General features: G+C 39.9%; 1 protein-coding gene across 6 annotated transcripts in view; it reads left to right on the top strand.

Annotated features, from left to right (window-relative positions):
- Positions 1-21,506, top strand: part of FNBP1 (formin binding protein 1) — a 99,593-nt gene that overhangs the window by 60,016 nt on the left and 18,071 nt on the right. For 4 of the 6 annotated variants that reach the window (XM_050907751.1, XM_050907750.1, XM_050907749.1 and 1 more), the window contains exons 7-10: positions 7,618-7,746; positions 9,496-9,642; positions 14,991-15,188; positions 16,564-16,746. In XM_050907751.1, coding sequence (XP_050763708.1) covers positions 7,618-7,746; positions 9,496-9,642; positions 14,991-15,188; positions 16,564-16,746 — 657 coding nt within the window. The remainder of the gene's footprint in view (positions 1-7,617; positions 7,747-9,495; positions 9,643-14,990; positions 15,189-16,563; positions 16,747-21,506) is intronic. The other 2 variants (XM_050907753.1, XM_050907752.1) reach the window with 1 other exon arrangement.

The raw sequence follows: 21,506 nt of genomic DNA, 5'->3' as shown, positions 1-21,506 counted from the left end.
TCTGAACTTACATTTCCTCTTAGCAGTACTCCTCTGCAGTAATGCTCTACATAGCAATTTGACGGAGTTTCATAACAATACAACTCTATTGGGAGGTAGATTGCTAAAGGAGCAAACAAGTTAGGGAGGAAAAGGGGGTGTGAAGGGGGGAGGCTTAAGAGCAACTTCTGAATTAAGGATCAACTGCAATTTGAATCAGAAGTGTAATATAACCAGCGTTCTTAGCTAATGCAAAGCAATTAGTTTATGCTATACAGTTGGAAAGCTTGTTTATAGTCATTCTGTCAAAATATTAGAACAGATATCTTCACCTGTTTAAGAACTAAGGGAAAATAAAACAGACACCTCAGAGTTTAGCTTATTAAGTTGTTCAGTTTAAGTGAATGTGTTGTACCCATGAGGTTGGGTTTTAAGGCTGGCAAATTCATACTGGTAACTTTTTCTTCAACCCTGACTATCCATTCTGCATTGGCTGTGTTTGTAAATTCTTTCTTGGAGAGAGATGGCTAGAGCCATGCCTACTATTCAAAGTATGAGCTAAGCAATCTATTACACAGTCCTGAAATAATTTCCATTATTTATATTCAAGAAAAAATTTCCATTATTTATAGTCAATACTTACAGTTATACACCACAGAATTTAATTGCTTATGTAGTACAACTAAACAAATCTCCAGAAATCATTTAAACATTGTCAGCCACTGCTCCAAATACATCTTTTCTTGTTACTTCCTCCCTCAAGTCCGCATAGCCTTCCACCCCCTGTGAACACCTTCTTTTGTAATGAACTGGACTTTTGTTAGGTATCGTCGTGGAACTGCGTTTCTCCGAGCTGTGTGGCAAGCTACTGGATGTTAGCAGGGATTTGCAGTTTGGTGACCCAGAGAGTTTGGATACTTAGTATGCATGAGAATGGCAGTGCAAGCAGGCAAACTTTTGGATTCAAGGCACAGTTATTTCACTAGGGCCCTGGAGCAGTGTGCTGAGAGGTGCTTCTCTGGCGCATGTCACGGTGGCACGTGCTGCCGTTCTTAATTCTTATGTAATGGTCCTTCTCTTACACAATGTTTAGAATGCTCTGAACACTTTGCAGACTAAATTGAGGTGATTGATTGGACGTGATAAAAAAGAAATAGCGATACACTTGTTTTATATGTGGAAAATGCAGCACTCAAATTTGTGCAAGGGAGTCTGTGGCAGAACTGAGGTCTAAAGCCAGGCAACTGAAGTCTTGGGCTTGTTCACTTAAGTAAAATTTCAAGTAACCTTTAGCTGTCAGACTCCATTAATCAGCAAGCAACCGTGCCTTTAGTCATGCTGCAGGACTGGTCATATGAGTATAGGACTGACACAGTTTGTTGAGTCCTTGTTGCAATATGATTTTTTCTTTAGTAGTGCAGATGTGACCAGAGCGATTAAAGAGCTGTGCTAGAGCCTTGTGCAGCATGCTTACTGTGTTACTGTCCCAACTCCATTAATTTGGTCTGTCTTTCTTGTTAAGAGTTTTAGTGGTGTTTTGTTGCTTTGGTATATCTCCTGTTAGTGTGCACTTCCATAGTCTGGCAGAATTATGTGCAATGCGACTGCACTAGATAACAGTTCCTGAGATCTGGTGATGAAGATTTTCCATCCCTGTCAACAGTTTGCTCATTTGTATATTATATTCAGCCAAAGGATTTTGGGGATCCACAGATTCTCAGATTTATTCCCACCTCTTCTAATGTTAAAAGTAAGGATTTTTCTCTTTTTTTTTCATGTCTGTTATTTTGCACTCCCCATTCTACCTTCTTGCTTGCAGGAAAGCAAATTTCAAAACCTTTTTCTGCTTGCAGTTCAGAGGGACCAAAGTGGTTATTGTAGAATAGTAAACAATGGAGCTTGATTTGGAGGCTATGTAAATCAAAGCCTGAAATCCTGGCCCTGTTTTGAAGTCCATGGCAGAATTCCCACTGTTATTAATGATTCTGCAAACGCTGCCAGTGTTGTTGCTACCAAGAGGCGCCCCGCTGCTGTTTGTGATGGTGCCCGCTCGTAACAGAGAGCGGCTATGTGAGGTTGTCTGTGGAGGGAGGACCAGAGCCTGCAGCTGAAAAATCTGTGAGCAATTGAAAGCATTCCTGAAATTGGTGAAGTGTTTCTGAGTCTGCCTTTATCATTAAGTTATTTTGAAGGGATTGGGTAGTTGAGGGGGGGCAGGGGTGATTTTTTTTGTGTTTGCATTTTAGTCTGATCTTGGATTTACCAAAGATGGATCTATTTTGGCAGGCAGTGGCCTGGCAGTGATGCCTCTCACATGCTGTCTGGGTTTAAAAAAAAAAGGGGGGGGGGGGGGGAATGGGAGAAAAGAAAGAAGAAAGAAAACTACACCAAAGTTTTGACTGGAAACTCTGCCATTCTGGACAAGAGCGACTGCTGAGAAGTTGAACTGTTCCACTTAGTGTGGATCAGCTGAATAGCAGCCAAGGCTTTTTTCTGCCCTTTTCAGTTATTCATATCACTCCCACCATAACAGCCTTGAGGAGCTGCATTTTTTGTCTGTGTAAACCCAGAAGACAGTGTGTCTATTGACCCTCTTGCTGTTTCTGGAATGTGTCTTAGAAAATTGTCCTCAGCAAAATATCCTTCATTCTTTTCTGTATTGGAGACCGAAATGGCAGAAAGTGTACTTGTTTTGTAGAAATTTCTCCTACACTTAATCACCAGTTGCCTTTCATATCGAACCGGATTTTTGGGGGAAAAGATGTATGCAAGTAACACTATACTGGGACTTATTTTTTGAATTCTCTAAGAGGCAGCATGTAATGCATAGCAGCTTGCTAACATTTTCTCACACCTTCAGGATCGACAGTGCCCATCATAAAGATGTCCATATCCCCTTTCTCTGTTAAATTTTCCTTTTCTGATTGCTGGTCAAAGGCATAAAGTACTAGGATTGATTTCAGATCAGTATATAAAGCTTTACTAGTACTGCATGTTTGCAAGCACTATAGAGAACTTTCCTTGTCTGTAATTCTTTTGTCTCATTCTGATATGCAGTGATTATTTAAACTGCATCATGTTGCTAAACTGCAGGATTTTTCAAGCAGCTGAAGAGTTAGGTTCAGACTAAATATATCTCCCTAACGCGAGTTACTTCAGAGTAAAAGGGTTGCAGGGTTAACTTTCTTCTAATTTCTTATTTTAAAGGGGAAAGAAATACTTCCATAAGTACTTCAGTCATGAAAGATTTCAGAGCATCAGTGTCCCACCCTGGCATCTGTCACTTAGCTCGAACCTGCCATCTCTGGACTCCTGGTGGAGTCATTTAAACATCTGGAACTAACTTTTGATGCTGTTTGAAAGTCTGGTTTTTGCAACTCAGTGGTTAGGTAGAAAATCTGCAGGAAATGTGGTTAAAATAATCTTGAGAGAATAATGTTTGGTTTTTTCCTACTACCTTGTTGAAGAGATAGAAGCCATAGTGTGTGTTGCCAGTTCATATGGGTATTGAGTTTAGTGTTGTTTTTCACATAAGGTAAGTGCTGTTGAGGCCTGATTTGTTTAGTTTTTTAAAAGTGCTGAAGACAGCCACAGTTCTACCGATATTTTTTTTTTTTTTTTTTTTAAATCAACACTTTGAAAGTTATTACTGCCCTGCAATTAGCTGCTGCCCTGCGTTCTCCCCCATCAACTAGCAAGGCTGTCTAAAGGAAGGCAAAAAGATTGGTTTTGATTATGTTTAATGGCAATTCTGTATAGGTTCTGTGAGAGAAGAGGTCATACATAATAAGCCTTACCTGCTGCTAGTGTGCTTTTAACTAGCTCAGTATATCAGAGCTACATTTCCTTTACTTAAAGTTTTCTTTCAGAGTTAGCTATAGAAAACACTCCTCTGGTGTGATTGTGTTTAAGTCTGATTGCCATGGATGTGGAAACCTGAAGTTTACCTATATGCTCGTTGGAAGGTTGATGGTGCTGCAGATACTGAGCTGTCGTTCGTTCTTGGGAGTGCTTTTCTTGATGAGACATGCATTGGCATATGTGACCTTTTGGTTTTGTTGCTGCCATATGAGTTCAGAGAAGAACTGCCTTAACAAAAACAGACTTTGGAGAGGAGGTGATATGTATATACACTGTGCACATTTATTTGGGGACAAAAAGATGTTACAAAGCTATGTTCTGGGGGGGAGTATGCAAAATCTGTGTATCTTTTGCAAATGTGTGCAGAAGCACGCATTTGAAAGCAAACTGCTTTTCTTCTTCTCCCCCCAAATCCCTCAAATGTATATATTCTTTTCTGCTTTTTCATGATGCTGAAAGGTGACCTCATTCTTTCTTCCTTTCAAGAGGGGAGAGGATTTTTTGTTGCATTACGAGTACCTAGCATTGACATCTCTTACAATTGAGTAATCTGGCAGTCTGTAGAAGATCTGGATCGTGGTTTCACATGTGGTGCTGGAAAACGTGAGCTCTTGCTCAGTCATCCCTGCCCAGTTGAAGGAGGGAGTATGTTGACTGAAAGCTGCATCACAGTATCATCCTCTTATATCTGAAGTCATGGTCTGGTTTTCCAGAGACCAATTATTCCAAAGCCTTTCCTCCTGAAAATACTGTTCAGAGCAAATATTTTAACATTAACTCTAAGAAGCCAAGAAAATACCTTCTCTGAAGCTGTTTGCATGCACAAGTGAGCAGTAAAGAAGGCAAAAATTATTTTCTGTAAAGCTCAACTGTAAATTACTCCTGAAGCAGCTCCTGTGACTCTGTGCGGCTCCAGGCTACTGCATCCATTACTCTGAATGTGAAACTTAATGTCATCAACTCGTTTTTATCATTCTGTGCTTCAGCAGAGTGCAGGAACCTAGCTATAAAATATAATTCTGTTAATACTAGAAGTGATGATGTTAGAGTAAGTGACATACTCAAATGAAGTAATAAAAAAATTCTAGACTTTTTTAATATTTTTATTTTAAGATCCAAATACCTCATTGGAAAAATATTTAAACTGTTTGAAGCTTGCCAAATGCATTAAATGTCCAGGAGAAACAAAACATCACTGGGGCTCTCATACCAAAATTCTTGGTTTTGGAATGTACCCAATTTTACTTACTCATCGGCTGCCGCCTCTTATTTGGGGCCAGTTGAGATCGTTTTGGAAACCGAGCATCTACTCCTGTATACATTTAGCTCAAAGTTACTTTGCTCATATCCCACCAATGAGCTTGCTCATGAAAATGATCTCTGATGGCTTAATGTTTGCTGGATCTGCCTGGAAATGTGTAATAATGGATTACTTGTTTTTCTGCTTCAACAATAGAGTCAAGGGACAAATTCCTGAGTTGCACTATTTAAAATTAAAAAAAAAAAGACACAGCTGTATGAGTGGGACTGGGGCTGTTGTAGAAGTCGGCTCGAACAATGGGTTGCTCTTAGGTAGATGAAGAGAATGGGCCTCACAAATGGATATTGATCTGTAGCAGCTGGGACTTGAGGAAGGGGTTGGGAGAGAAGCGTACATTACTCTTACAGCTGTCTGCCTTTCCATGGCTGACTTTGTTTTGCTGGTAAATTTGTGTTTGTAGTACAAGGCTATATTGTTTTCCACTCATATTTAATGTAGCTATATATGAGTGTGTGGATGATAAAGTTTAATAAGCTATATAGCACTTGGGCAGAAAAATGATTGATATGGCTTCTTGGAGTTTCATTGCAGCAGGTAAATTTTCTGAAGTTATATATGCATCCTTTACAGGAGTTAGTGGACAGTTAAAACTCCCGGGGAACAAGCAAAGTTGAAAGTCTGTCTTTTATTGGATTTATTTATTTGGTTATAGTTGCAGTCTTTTCCATTTGATGCTGCTGTTTCATCTCCTGTTATGCACTCAGTGCCCAGCATTTTCTCATTGTGCTTGAGTTATTTTTGTAGAAAGAATGTGAAGGGGATCTAGGAAATTCCTACAATTGACTGTGCTTACAAAAGAAATAGCTGAATTGAGGTGAAATAAATTATTAGGTGAGATGTGCGAGCTGGACAAATGGGAGGGAAGCCTATTTCTTTGCAAATTGAGATTTGAAACCTTCTGGCAGAATTTGTTACCTTCCAGTTATGATTACTAAAATGTTCCATGATTTGGTATTTCATGGATTTATTGTCGGGAAACTATTGTCTGCTTGGAACAGTTCAAAGAATAACCCTGTCCTGAACTGTTTTTAATGGGAGCCCACTTAGAATATGCTAAAATTATTTGTTGTGCTGTTTTCCCTGAAACACCCCAAAATGCTTTAAATAATTTTTAAAGCAGTCTTTCTCTCTCTTTTCTTAAAGGGGTTATTCTGAAATTGAGGGGGGTGATTGGAACATAACACTTTCTGGACGCTCGCAGCACTGTTCAGGGCTAGGTCGGCAGCAGAGGGTGAGGAGGCTCCGTGAGCGCCAAAAAAATGAGTGCAAACTCAGGATAGTTTAGATGTACAAAGCCAAGTCCTGGGCTCCCTCCGATCAATGGCAAAGCTCTCACTGGAGCAAACATTTGGTCCACAGCTGTGGAGCAGGCTCTGCTGGAGCTGGTGGGAGCGGGCAGGGTGGAGAGGGGCCGCGTGGGAGCAGGGTGAGCAGCAGAGCTCCGGCCGGGTGAATGCGAAGTGGGAGGGAGGGGTAGTTTCTACAAGTGGGTGCAGGACAGGGAGTGAAGGCATATGGGTGCAGGGAGCTGGGTAGGAAGGGAAGAGAAGGAAGAGTTGCTGTACGAAGGCCAACAGCAAGGGAGGAAAAGGCAACTGAAGTAAACAGATGGGACAGACAGTAAGGGAATAATATTGGGCAGTGAAACAGATGACAGAAGGCCTTGGGAAGCTGAATTGTAAGGGGAGGAATCTGAAAGTATAAAAGGGTCACTCAGGGACAGATTGTTCTAGGGGAAGAAGTGAGGTTAATTGCCCAGAGCTCTGCTATGCTGGGTAGCAAAGCAAATCATCTGTGTGGGTAAAAATAGGGAGTTGTGTCTCAGCTGCTACTCAGGCTCCCCTTTCCTTGTGTACTTCATGCCAGCGCTATTCAAGGAGGTGTAGATAACGGACTTTGCAGAGAGCACAGTGGGAGCATGAGTTAAGATGTTTTGTCATGATTATATTGGCTAAGGCATGTGAAATGAGACAAAACCATTTTGGTTTTTTTTTTTGTCACTTCTCTTTTCCCCCCAAAATACTGCTAGCCAACAGGTAAGTAGTTCATTAGAGAAAAGCAAGTGCCATCCGACAGGGCATACGGCAGAGCAAGAAGCGTCCACACACATACAGAAAACGTGCATGCCTGTTAAGTGGGCTAGTAGAGGGGCAAACTTGTTTCGGTGTTTTACATGCAGTACGAAGAGAGGTTGTTCATGGAATGCAAAATGGTTCATGGAAATAGCATGTTGTAACACAAGAAAAGAACAGCAGCAGTGTGCACACTGCAGGCTTATGCTTGACGTAGATGAACTGTTTTACAAAATACGAGTAAACCAAAAGCTGAAGTGTTGAGAGACCCATATGCTAATGTTCCTGTGCTGCCTACTGGTAAGGACAGTGAGATGAGGAGTAACACAATGCAATTACTTTCCATGTAGTATAAATTATAAATTTCTTTTGGCATTTCTTTAGGCAAGACAGCAAGCCCAGCTACGACATCAAATGGCAGAAGACAGCAAAGCAGAATATTCTTCTACTCTACAGAAGTTCAACAGTGAGCAGCATGATCATTACTACACACACGTACCAAACATCTTCCAGGTAAGAGTCACTAGCACTGATCTAGAGTAGCTCATAATCTTGTGATAAGAACAGAGGGGCGTATTGCACATCACCTCAATTCTATGACCCTGTCTTTTACTTTTTGGTGATTTTTGTCGCTGTTAGCAAATTTTATATGCAGTCTGCGAACCCAAGAGATGGAAAGCTTGGTAGGATAAATTGTCCCTTTCTCTTAGACTAGATATCAAGTGATCAATAATATATGAGAAAGGTGACATTGAATTGTCATGACAGATTACGATAGTCTTTGGAATCCTCACAGTCTTTCTCTGTTAAACTCTCGTGTCCATGCAGCTGGGGAATGAGAGCATTATTTGCATTGTTGGGGCAGGAGTCAACTGGGCATCATTACATCTGTAAAGCCTCACAGCCCTTTATAACCTGTCTTCAAATCAGACTTCACAGATGTTTAAATTTAAACCACAATAATTCTGCAGTAGTGAATGTCAAAGGGTTTAAGCAAGCTTGCTGATTATGTCTTAGGGTGCCTAAAGGAAGGCTGTAGAGAAAGAACAAAAAAGCCATCAGATTTATACTGACTGAAGATCTGAGTTTGTGCTTGACTGAATGAAGAGAAATTAATGTAGTAGAACGGAAGTTCTAAATGAATGTTCCATTGTAATGGGTCATAAGCATCAGAAGTGGAAAATACAATCTCTTTAAGGGAGAAAATGTCACATGCTTATCATCTGATGAGAAAGAACTGATATTTACATAGCAAATATGCATTTTCTTATCCATAGCTGGAACTTCTTAGCTAAATGGACACCTCCTCTTTTGCTTCATGGTATTTCAAACCAATGTCTTGAGATAAATTATCTCTCACATCAGATACAAACATATTGCAAAAATTTTATATTTAAAGCTAGATCTGGTAAGTGCTCTGGTTTGTAGGTGAGCATGCTTAAAGTACTGCAGATGTATCCTTTTCACTACCAGGGCACCGGTAAGCTCTAGTGCTTTCTTTTAGATGTTGAAATAAGTTGCTTTGTAAAGGATTTATGTTGCTTGTGGGTCAGTCAAGGCAATGGGGATTTTTAAATTGAGAATGCTCCATAGGATTCCTGCAGTCCAATGTGAAACAGGCCGTTCCTGCTCGTGCCTTTCTGTATCCTGTTATAATCTGTCATAATAGCGTTATGCCACATCCAGTTTCCCTCTGTTGTAAACAAGGCCCATGGAGTAGATGCTGGAGATCGTGGCACTGAATCCATTGAACAACGGGGAGCATATGTTGAGAAGCCCTGGTGTGAACAATACATGATGTATAGGACTGCCTGTAAACCAAAAATTACCTTCTAAGGAGAAGGGGAGACATCAAGATTTTTGTTTGCTTGGATTCTGCAGTGGAATGAAAATAAGACCTTTCAGAACATGTGCAGAAAATGAAAGAATATATTGTTGCAGAAATTCTCTTAAAAGCCTTAGCAGTCATCCGTACAAAAGTCTAAAGCTGGGGATCTGCCAAATCAGCATTTTTTAAACATAAAATGTTAATTGAAAAATTCTCAGTAATAGTAACAGAGATTACTTTTAGAATGGCATTTTGATGTTTGAGGGGACAGTATCACTTGGTGCCTTCATGAGAACAGCTGTCCTAGTTTGTTCTTAAAAATATATTTTTATATATATAAATTTTAAAGCAGCTGATGTATGCTGGGGAGAAAAATTGGTTGAAACCGTGAAGTTAATCTTGATATTTGATGTGAATTAAATGTAATGTTTTAGAAAATACAAGAGATGGAGGAAAGAAGAATCGTGAGGATAGGTGAATCCATGAAAACTTTTGCAGAGGTTGACCGCAAAGTGATCCCTATCATTGGAAAGTGTCTGGATGAAATAACAAAGGCTGCAGAATCAATTGATCACAAGAACGTAAGTGTTGCATTGTTTGGATTGTTGACTGTCATCTTTAGTATTGATCACTTATATGTGGAGACTTAAATCCTGGGTCCAGGCTGCAGCACCAGAGCTTTATAATCATAGAACTAAAAGAAAGAATAGCTTCTTGTGCCAGGATACTTTGTTTGAGGCAGGATGTGCCTAGATTATTTCCCAAATCTACTTAACACCCAGAAATGCCTGTACTGCCATACTTTCTATTTTTCTTTTTTTTCTTTTAAGAGTATTCTCTCCTTTTACTAGGATATTTACTTTTTGAAATACTGTAATTGAAAACTAGGCTTCTGTGTAGAATAAGGAAGATGGTGGACATAATTCCAGATACCTAAGAATTGGTGATTATTATTCGGATGGCTTCTATGTCTAATAGTCAGAAAACTGAGTGTTACAGAAATGTCTTCATTCCAGTTAGTTTTATAATAATGGAAGTATTTAAAGTATTGGCTACATAAATTATTGCAAACAACTCTGGCAAAATTTCTGCTTTACTGTAAAATCTTTCTTTGCAGATTTGAGGTTTGCTAGCAATCTGTAAATGAGCTCTCGCAAATCTTTATTTCTGAACATCACTGTAGGAGTAAAAAGAAGCCTTCCTGATAAAAAGGCTGATAAAGAGTTCGGTTGAGCTTCCTGATGTACAGTTAGCAGAAGGGCAGCTGTGTTTTCTATTTTGTTTTGAGAATGATCTGCTCCGTTTGTAAATGAAGTTTCTGCTTGCTCTTTCAGCCCTTCTCATGGATCACGTTAGTGCTTCAAATACAAACAGCATGTGTCTTGCTGGCTGTTTGAATTTCCCATACGTCTTTTTCACTGGAATCTTTTCTGAGCTATTCAGTGCCCAGAGCCTGGAGACTGCCATTAATTGGCAGCATAAGCCTGAGGCTGAAGTTTTGAAATGAATCCACTACTTCCTGCTCGGCAATTGCTCTCACAGAGAGCAGCATAGGAAACCAAGGAATCTGAAAATTACTCTTTCAGGGTGGGAGAAGGGGGAGTTGGGGCACAGATTCCCATGTTAGAACAACGTCCCCTTCCGGAGGTACGGCTTTTGGTGCTGCATGGTGAAATCGTGTGGGGAGATTTGTATCTAAGCCTGCACTCTGCTTGAATCTTCAAGTGAGGTCTTAGCAAAACACATACAAGGCTTAAGCTAGGTGTTTGAATCACTGTGAATTTTATGTTCGAGTTAGTCTTTCTTGCACACAGATAACTCAGATTGATGGCTCATGTGCAGAAGTATGACATTAGAAGATGGTGGCTTTGAGCATTGATAACTAAGGGATCTCCTGTAAACACCATGCTAACAAAAATGTATTTAACCAAATCCATTATATCTGAACAATTACAAAGGGTTTAGCGTGTTCTATCTGGAAAACAGTTATGTCCATAAGGGGTTCTTTTTTCTTAAATATCATCAAGGATTTTTTTTGTCTCTGGAACAGTAGTTGCTAACTTTCTTGATTCTGATAAAAGTGATACGCTTGTTCCTGCCCTTCTGGAGCATGCAGGTCCTGCCACTTTATAAGGATGGCCATAGGTGTACACAGTAGCAATTTTAGAGCTGTACTTTCTTTATTTCCAGATAATGTACTGCTTTTGCCACTAATGCAGAGTGTTACAGCAGACCTTTCCTGTCTCATCGCTTAACGTTCTAAGAAGCAAGTTTGGGCTCTCTTAGGCTACCATCAGGAGAGTTTCTCCTTTTCCTCGAAAGATTCAAATTGAACTTTGTCTCCTTTACTCATCTTTTTCAAGCTTGAAAAACTCTGGATAGGAAAGTCAACCAGATCTGTGCTGTAGTCAACTTTGAAAATGAGGTCAGATTCCAGGAAAGTTGAATGCAAGGACAGCTGGTGATAATATAGCTAGTACGATGGTGAGCAAAACCAAGAGCCTGCTGAGCAGGAAAAGCTTTGTGTGAAACTCGGGGCCCACAGAGACATGTGTTTCCCAGCTGGGAGGAGATCTCCAGGATCTGGTAATCATAAACAAAAGTACGGTGTCACCAAACTTGAAATGTATAAGGTCAGACACTATGACACTGACAAAAGGCAGTGATGCATTTGGAGTTCTTATTTAGCTCTTGGTATCCTTTGGTTTTATTTTCACTTTTTCTACCCAGCTATCACATACAGTGTTACTGAAGAAGGGGAGAGGTTAAATGAAAGCTCCGCTCTTTGTGCAGTAACTTCAGTTCAGAAACCAGGGCTTTAAATGGAGCAACCACAACTAATATAGAAGATGCATTGGTCAGAAAGAAAGAAGGATAAATAAATAGATAGAGAAAACACCAATTCTAGTAATTTACCTTGTGTACCAAACTCTGTGTCAACTCTAGCTGAAAGGATGTAAGAACCTGCAAGTTCTGCAGCTTTTTTTGCTGTCAGTAAAATATTACCAGCTGATGGTAAGGCATTACTGTTTAAAATGGAAAAACAAAATAAAAGCAGCAGAACTTTGCACTTCACGTAGATATCTCAGAGCTTTTTGATAATCAATTTTCAGCTTCGGGTAGGCTTATTACGAAGATTGGTTTATGAAGGTGGGGTTCCTATGGTATCTGTGAACCGCTATGATTTCTAGCATCAGAATTGTGTAGCACAATAGTAAGGAAGGATGTATTTCTGTAGTGACTTTGAAACTGTGGAAGTGCAAACTGCTAACAGGCTTCCCTTCCACAGCCAGCTCCGTGTTCCCTCCCCCTGTGGATGCTAGCAGGATTCTGGAAGATCACTTTTCTTCCAGGGCCCCTATTTCGTTGGGTAGTGTTAAGAACCAGAATGACATATGGGACAGATTTAATACTTTCTATATTCTCTGCAGCTTAAATATTAAAGTTCTGCCTCATGCCAGCTTGCAAAATGGCCAGTCTTTCAGGCTTAGTTACTAAATTTGCAACTGTGTAAATAGGATTGCTTTATGCCCTCACTGAAGTGTACAGAATTCCCGCTAATAGCAATAGAAACTGTCTGGATTTAGCTGGGAATACTGATAGCCCTGTGTTTCTAATGCAATTGTAAATATGCTGCTTTTTCATGACCTCTTTCTAACAACTCAGACAACACAGAGATCATCTTGCAAGGGTAAGCTGTAACGACTGCTAGGTGAACCTATGCAGAATCTGCTTCAGAAGGCTCTAGCAGCAGATAAAATTAATTTGTTATGGACTTTGGAGTTCCTGTTACGACATTATCTCTGTGATATATGGAGCATGCTGGTTATTTTTAGTTCCATTGTAGTGGAAGGATGTTTTGACTAAATGGAAGGAACACTGTAAAATTAAGAGGGGAAGAATGAAAAGCTCCATGCATAGGATAAAATACCAATAGAGTATTTAATGTAACCTTGTGTATGTTTATAGTGTCTTCTCTCTTCTTTCTTCAGCTTGCTTTCACGACTATTACTAAAAATCTCTTCAAATGTTTAGATCTCAGGAAGTTTTAATGTCCAACTATAGGATGAGATAATGGGAAGTGTTGTTCTGGCTCCCTAAAAGTTGTGTAGGAATTTCACAGTGCACCTGATAGGTTGAGGATCTTAAATCTTAATTTTCTTCACAATCCCATGAAGACTTTTACAAAGCTTTTCCTATATCTGTGTTTTGCTCAATTGAGCCTAGCCTCTGGGTATGTTTATATCCCACTGGATTTCTCATGAGTAGCGTTTTACCTACGGACATAAGCAGAATCTGTTAAATGCCTTCAAAGCAACAAGTTCATCTTTTTTATCTGAACAGGATGGTGATGCTCTTCTCTAGAGACTAATAAGATATTTGTGTGCTGTGGCACAGTTTCTCTAATGATCTTAGAAGAAAACTCTTAGAACAGTATAACATAAAAAGCTCTCTTCCCAAGAAGTCAAGTAGATGAGAAGTGTATTAAAATATATTTTTTCTGAGTCCATTAGATTTAAATGCATTTGGCAAGCTGAAGTCTGAATTTGAGCTTATGTATAGTTAATTGTGTTTGTAGACCTGACTAGGAAAAATGCTATATATTGGTCTTGCTTTGATTTTTTTTTTTCTTTTCCCTCTGTCAAAAAAAAAAAAAAGAGCAAAACCATTGTACACAGCATACAGCCAGTGTGTGGCTGACTTGCATCTAGCACTGCTAGTAGTGCCAAAAGGGAATGTGGCTTTAATGACAGCACGTGGAGTTCCCAGCCACTGCCTGCACCAAGGTGACGGGCTACTTGCATGATCTTGGACTGCTCAGTTGTTAGGTAAAGCTCATAAGAGAAACTCCTGCCATTTACTGTAGCTGAGTTCACAAGCACCAACTTGTCAACTTGTGGCAGTATGATCACTCAAGAGCTCCTTTATATAGGAGTATTTATTGGGATTTTCCACTAGTTTGCTTACAGCTGCATGCCCAGCAATTCTATACCTTAAATCTTTGTTATGAGTCACTTATCTCTTCAGTTACTGAAGTATGATTGCTTTTCTAGTCAGTAAAGTTAATAATAAGCTCTTAGTCATTTTCACCAGTAAACATGAAAAAGCTTTTAAAAGATGTTTGTATCAAAATTTTGATTTTTTTTGTGTTGGAAACGAAACTAGGTTGTGGTCAGACTCAGGGGTTGTGCAGCTCAGTAGAAGGTCGGAGTGAGGAGACCTGAGTGTACTCTTCCTAAGCATCATCTTTAGTTAACTACAATGACCTATGCTTTAATGATAGTTATATATTTTTTATTTTCCTAAATAGACCGTAGTCCTCTGCTTTTATCTGTTGGTATTTTGAGTAATGACTGGTCTCAGTGATACCTTTGCAAAATGGGCTAGAGTTTCAGAACAGGAATAATGGACTATTTGAGACTAAAGCTCACCTGCTTTATTTCCATAGATTGATTGTTTATTTAGACGTCTATTATGAAACTGAGATTGTAGCCATTTATGTTCCCAGTTGTAATACATTCTGACTGATATAGGTTGGCAACTTTTGTTCTGTGTGGGGTGGCTGTTGTGTTCTTAACTGTATTTATCACATGAGTATCTGGGAGTATTAAATTTTACACATCAGAGTGCCTTGTTTTGGTAGGATACTATGTTGTGCCTAGGTACCTTTTTTTTTTTTTAAAGCACATCATGATAGTGAAAATAGGTCTAAGAAAAGTGCCCTGATCTTGGAGCAGAAGGTAGAGAGACTACTATTGGTCCTGGGCTCTGGAAGGGTATTCGTTCCCAGGAATGAGAGTGGTCATTGTAAGGGTTGGTTCCTGCACAGACGAGCTTTCTTGTCCTTGTACTGTTTTTCTGTGCCACCAACTTGATGACAGCCTTCACCTGAGATGTTTATACTTGTACTGGATCTGTCCCATTCCAGGATTCGCAGCTGGTAATAGAAGCCTTTAAATCAGGGTTCGAGCCTCCGGGAGATGTCGACTTTGAGGATTTCACGCAGCCGATGAAGCGGACTGTCTCAGAATCCAGCCTTTCCAACTCCAGAGGGGATGGGAAATCTGAGCCGAAGTTTGGTGGCAAATCCAAGGGCAAGTTGTGGCCATTCATCAAGAAAAATAAGGTACTGATTTGCAAACTTGAGCTTGGTGCTGGTATGTTTATAGTCAATAACCTCTGTCTTGTCTAGTAATCCTGGCAATTACAATTTTTTAAAGAGAATTTTAGATTCAGAAAGTTAATAACTGATGTCTTAATGTTGTGTTTTGTTGTAGTCTTTGGTTACTTAAGTTTCTTTATATCTTTAATTTTTTTCTTGTATAATTTCTTTAATTATGTTGCAGTTTTTATATTAATTTAACTTTAGTTGTCACGTCTCTGCCATGGTCCACTTCTGTTCCTAACTCAGAGAAGGAATTGTGTACCACTTACCTAGTGCCATGTGTGCGAACTAACATTGTTACTTTTGGGAAGCTTTAATGTGGCATTACTGTTTTGACACTTCTAAAACTCTCCTTGGCTTTTCATTTGCGTTATCTTTTCAGTCTGTGCACTGGGTTCAGCAGTTGGGTGGCTGGGAACAAGGAATTGCTGCGATTCATTCTTCTTAAGCACAACTAACGGAGCATAACTAACTGAGCAGTTGACTTTTTAAAAGACCATATTAACTTATGTATCCATTAAACCTTTTTCATTTCACTGTCATATTTTACACCATAATGCATGGCAGCATTTATCTGGGGTTACCAGAATGTGTCAGGGTGACTGGACTGAATCGGTTTTCACTAACACTGATGGAAGCCCAGAGTAGCTTTGTTGTTTTGATGTCACCCTTGCTCTGACGCTTACCAAACCACTTCTTTTAATTACAGAGTCAAAAAATCTACCGGTTCAAAATGGGTCATTCCTGTTGTGCTGGTATGAGAGAGAACTCGGCTGTCTGGTGCTTACATCAGTGTAGCCAGAAACAAAACCCAGGACTAACTCCTGAGCAAATTCATAGAATAATTTGTAAAAGTGAAGTGTGATGCACATTACTGAGGTATGATTTGAAAGCAGGAAGGAATGTGGTTTGTTGTTTTCCAGATAATAGAAACGCTACTGGGCACTAAGGTACCTTCCTTATCTGATCCATTTAAATTCAGGTATTTGAAAGCTCTATCCATATGCATTATTCCGAGCTGTCCACAGAGCAAGAACAGGGCAATTTATGGGGATAGCGCTGCATGGAAGAGTCTGCATGAGCTTCCTGTCAAAATACTTTTGTGTTACTCTTCTGTTGTATCACTTACTAAAACTTCCATTTACCACATTCTTCATTTAACACAACTCTTAAATACCGCTTTCCCCCCTCTTTTGAACCATGGCCTTTAATATTTAATTATTTAATTGTTTTTTTCTCTGGATTTCAAATATTGGTTTTGATGCTTACTTTCGTTTTGTGTTTTATCTTTTTATTTTGGTTTTTATTCTGTCACTTCTCCATCTCTTATACGTAGCTTATGTCCCTTTTAACATCCCCCCATCAGCCCCCTCCTCCTCCCCCTGCCTCTGCCTCACCCTCTGCTGTTCCCAACGGCCCCCAGTCTCCCAAGCAGCAAAAGGAACCCCTCTCCCATCGCTTCAACGAGTTCATGACCTCCAAACCCAAAATCCACTGCTTCAGGAGCCTAAAGCGCGGGGTAAGTTCTCCTCTGGATACCTCTCTCTCTGTCTTTCTCTTTTCTTTCTTTCTTGCGCTTTTATTGCACGTTCTGTTATGTAAAACTTGTTTTGTTTTGTGAATGAATCCATTGTGTTTTATCATAACATGCAGACAAATCCAAGGAATCCCAACCTATAAAGCCATTTGTAGTCAAAAACCCCACAACGAAACCACAAAAAGTACAGTTGCTGATGGAATTACCCATTCAGGTTTTCTGGGGAGGAGGGATTGTCCAAAGTATGGAAGGAAGAGCTGAACATTAAGTAATACTCACGTAGAAGTCGAAGTCATTAATTTAGTAGCCCTGGGTATGTCTGTGGCAGAGTAGGTTTGGAGGAGCACCACGCAGAGGTTTACTCTGATCCTGATGCTGCACGTTGTCTACCTTAATGTGAGAAGTTTTCCTCTCTGCAGGGTGGATTCAGCTCAATGTCTGTGTCAGAAGGAGGAGACTAAATTGGGGGAGATTCTAGAAAATAATTCTCCTGATTTCAGTTGGTGCAAGTTCAGGCATTTCCCTGAAATGATCTGACGCCTCTTGCTGTAGTAGTGGGAGGATGATTTCCCTGTATTTTATGGCCAAGCGTGCTTCTGTGTGCAAGTTCTGTTCCAGAGACTCAGCCTCAGCTCATGTTTCAAGTGCTGCAATGTTAGCTTGCTTAGTAAGTCTGAGTCTTAAGAAAACAGGTGAGATGTGAAAGGTGAACTGATTCTAGGTGGTAATAAAGTTGTTTATATGATACATGTGTGCTTTAAACCAGGACTGCCATGTGGGTGGAGACTGGGGGGGGACAGGGGACTGAATTTAATGTTCCCTGCAGCTACCTCGATTACAGTTGGCTCTAAATATTTGGGGCTGACACTTCTCAAGGACCTTAGCTGCACCCTGCAACATGAAGTTTCAATACGATAGGAAGGTTTGAATTGATTCCTGTAGAGAGCCTAAGAAATCCTGCTTCCCAACAAGTTTGTTTATCATGTCTGCCTTTGGGCCTCCTTGAGCAGAGGATGTGGGTTTAACAGTTTTTCAAGTGTCCATAGAAAAATTAAAATTCTGCCGTGCTCTTTAACTTTTTTCTAATTAATTTTAAATTTTTTTTCACAGTTTTTATTCTTGACACTTTAAATGTCAATGAAATCTTTGCAAAAATACCAAGTTGAAAAACTATTTGTAATAGCCAGTAATAGCTGCCATTCTTGCAAACTATGGAGGAAAGACATTAACTGAGAGTTTGCTAAACTTTGTGATGAACCGTAGCAAAGCTAGGAAAAAAAATTTCAAGTTCCATGCTTGGTCCTTGCAGCCTTCTCTACATACATTAGCATGCAGAATTGTAGGCCAGAACGTCTTTTTCTGGGTGTTTCCCATTAAGTCCACAGACTTTGTTGGTTTCTGAACTGACTTTCACTTCCCAGTGCTATGATGCACAGTTTAAAATTATATTCTCTGTGCAAAAGCTTTATCAGTCTAGTATGTAAGCTCCAAAACATAGACGAGAGGTTCTGCAGGATTAGGGTTTGGGTTTTTCCCCTGCCAGCAGCCAAAGTGCAGTGTGTTAGATGCCAGTTTATGCATTGTATGGTGCAAAGCAGCTGAAAGCCTCCATGGCTGACCTTGGGGATTCACCTGGGTCTAGATCAAACTGGATCAACATTTTGTGACACATCACCGCTGTTACAAGTTCAGTGTCCCTGTCTCCTTTGCTGCTGATAGGGTAGGAAACATGGCCTGAGTTTTCCCAGGTCAGCTGCTCTGTTCCTGTTGCTGACAGCAGCTGTGGCTATATTGGTAAACTGATGTTGAAGAGTTTGTGTTGAATTAAATGCTCTCATTGGTGGTCTTCATAAGCAGTAAGTAAAATGACAGGTCCCTGAGATAAAATTTTCCATTTTTCAAACAAAAAGACAACTTTATCTTCCGAGAAGCTTGCACGTGGCACAGTCGTGCTGAAGAATTGCTGGCATAGCATGGCTTTGGCTCCTAGGTTAAGATCCTTAGAATTATTTCCTCCTATAAAAATGACAGGAAGGAGACACAAGTGTTCAGTATTTTAAAACGTTTTTTTAGAGCACACTGTAACAGCAAGGAAGTGACTACTTGAAAAAGTCCAAATTCTGCTCCAGGGACTGCACTGACATTTAGGGCTGAGGGCTGGAGTTGTATAAAAGTAGAGATGATTTCAGTGGGGAACTTCAGTGGTTAGTTACAGAGAATTGAGAACAGTGCTGTAAACAATACGTTGTCTCATCTGGTTACAGACAGTACATTTTTAAAAAAGATGTTTTATACTGAGTGGTTTTCAGTTCTTTGCTAGGGAATTGCCATTTAATGGGACATTCAGAACCCAAAAAATCACATTTCACTGGGGAAGCGGGAAGTTTCTAAGTTGTCCAAAGGCAGGTTCTCTAAATGTACCTCCTTCCCTCAGTTGCCGTTTGGCTCAGAGCATCTTTTCTCCATGGCTTTTGTGGGGGGAGACAGTCTTTCAATTTGACTTCTGCAGCAGCAGACCCAGAGGATGTGCTAGGTAGTGGCTGTCTTGGTGACAGCCGCTACGGCGGGGGGGCATCTGGCAGTCGTCTTCATACGGGGTAGCACCGAGACACTTCTGACAGTACGGCACTGCTGAAGGTGAGGGTTTGTGTTGCAATCTAGTGCTCCAATAGTGCCGTTCACGGAACAGAATACTGAAAATAGTGCTGAATATTTCTAAATTGATTTTAAAATAATAGTTTATAGTTCCCTGGGCACTTCACAAGTTTGTATTTCAAATGTACAAATTCTTATTTAGTGAGTATTTGGCCGTATAAGCAATTATGACTAATTGCTTTTAATATTTCCTGAAGAAAGGCCATTATTTTATGTATTAACTGAGAAGTCCAAGCAAGTCTTAAGAATTCTGCGTACCGTATTGGTTTTAAGTGGTTTGTGTGAAAGGTGAGATAATGAGAACAATTTCCTATAGTCTTCTCTGGAATCCTTCAAATTTCTGCTGACAAGTTCATTAAAAATGTGCAAGGAAAGGCTATTGCTAAATCTTCATTTAAACCTTTCACTGTGTTCTCTTTCTATTTCATTTCCTTCCCCTGTTAGCTACCAGGATGTTTGTATGTAAATACTTTTCCTGCCTGACTCGCCCACAGAGTTGGAGGCCAGTATTCAGATCATCGTCTCTTTTTCCAGAGGGGCGAATTCAGGCCACTTGGTTCATCTAGAAATATGGAGTAGGAGGGGCTGCAAAGCTCTGGCAGCTTGCTCCGTCTGATTTGAAAATTTGTCAAGTTCACATTTCATAGGTCCTTGGTGATTTGTGTTATACAAATGGTCAGACTAAAAGATCATGAAAGTGCCATACGACCTTCAAAAATAAAAAAATTCTAACCAGGCAAAAAATAAATCAAGAACCACCCCCAAATCCTGTTAATTTGTCAGATGAAAAATGAGTGGTTGGCATTTGCTTTAGCTGATGTAGTTGATATGACCCCATTTATATTCAGTACAGCCAGATAATACTGTTAATTCTGCTTTTACCATATTAAGTTTTCTAAGATTTCCTTTTCTCAATTCTTTTCCATCCCCCTCTCAAATCCAAAAGCATCTGAATTTTGCTCAGGAGCAAATGGATTGTGATGTTACCAAGGAAATTAGGAGGATGTAGAGGGCAGCTCTCCCCTACACAGAAGAACATTTGATCTGTCCAGGAGTACATCAGTGAAGCAACTTTCGGAAAGGTCGTGCGGGGAGCCAGCAGGACAGCACAGTGTAACGGGTGTTTGGCTTTGGACACTGAATAATTTCATTTGCTCTGAATATTGTCTCCGCACTGCTGGTTTTGTTCAGAGGCAAAACTCTACTCCAGCCAGACACTTTGCAGTAAAGGTGACCACAAGGGATTTTAAGTATTATTTTAGGGAATTTAACCAAATTGTCAAGGGGGTCCTTCCTGGCTTTGTTGATAAACTGAGCTGTTAACTCCTACAGAAGCCAGGGTAACAGTTTGTTTATTTCAGAGCAAACTGGATCATGCTCCTTTTTTGCACTGGCTTAAGGAAGAAGTGCATGAAAAGGAACTACTTAATATGAACAAGTCCAGTAGATACTAAGACCTTAACAGGATAAATACCACCAGCAGAACTGCACATTGTAATTGATCCTTGAAACATAAGTGAGTGAATGGATTCCCATACAATTCCTCCATGAAATCTTTGATATCAGAACCTGTCTGGAGAGGCAGTATGTTTTAGTAATTTCCTTATAAAGTTTTGGTTTAGCATCCGAAGTTGCATTTGGAGAGAGAAATTGCAAAACTAAAGTGGAAAAATCACTGGTGACTGTTAAAATGAATTATATAATTAGTAGTGATATGTCCTGTGTCCAGTCTGGTCTTAATTTTGCTTCCAAACCAAAAGTCCAATGAATCTTGTTTTCATGGGAGGAAGCAGGTGCCTGAACAATTCAGAACAGATGCAAGGTTAATGTAGAGGTGCCAACACCAGTATCAGTGGTCACTGCCAATATGAAATCCTAGTCTGTTTTTAAAAAAAAAAAAAAAAATTTAGGTGCTGGCTCGTCAGTGTCAATGGCTTTCTAATCACATTTTTGTATTTTCCTCAAAGTTTCTTTCTTCTAACCCCAACAGCAGAAATGTCCATTATAGAGAATACCGTAAAACTGTTACAGCACTTATCACGGATCAGAACTAGAAGAGGAGGGGAAAAAAGTCTCTTTTACACAGT

This window comes from Gymnogyps californianus, chromosome 18 (genome assembly GCF_018139145.2).
Source record: "Gymnogyps californianus isolate 813 chromosome 18, ASM1813914v2, whole genome shotgun sequence".
Classification (NCBI taxonomy): domain Eukaryota; kingdom Metazoa; phylum Chordata; class Aves; order Accipitriformes; family Cathartidae; genus Gymnogyps; species Gymnogyps californianus.
This window is presented reverse-complemented; position numbering and strand designations above follow the sequence as displayed.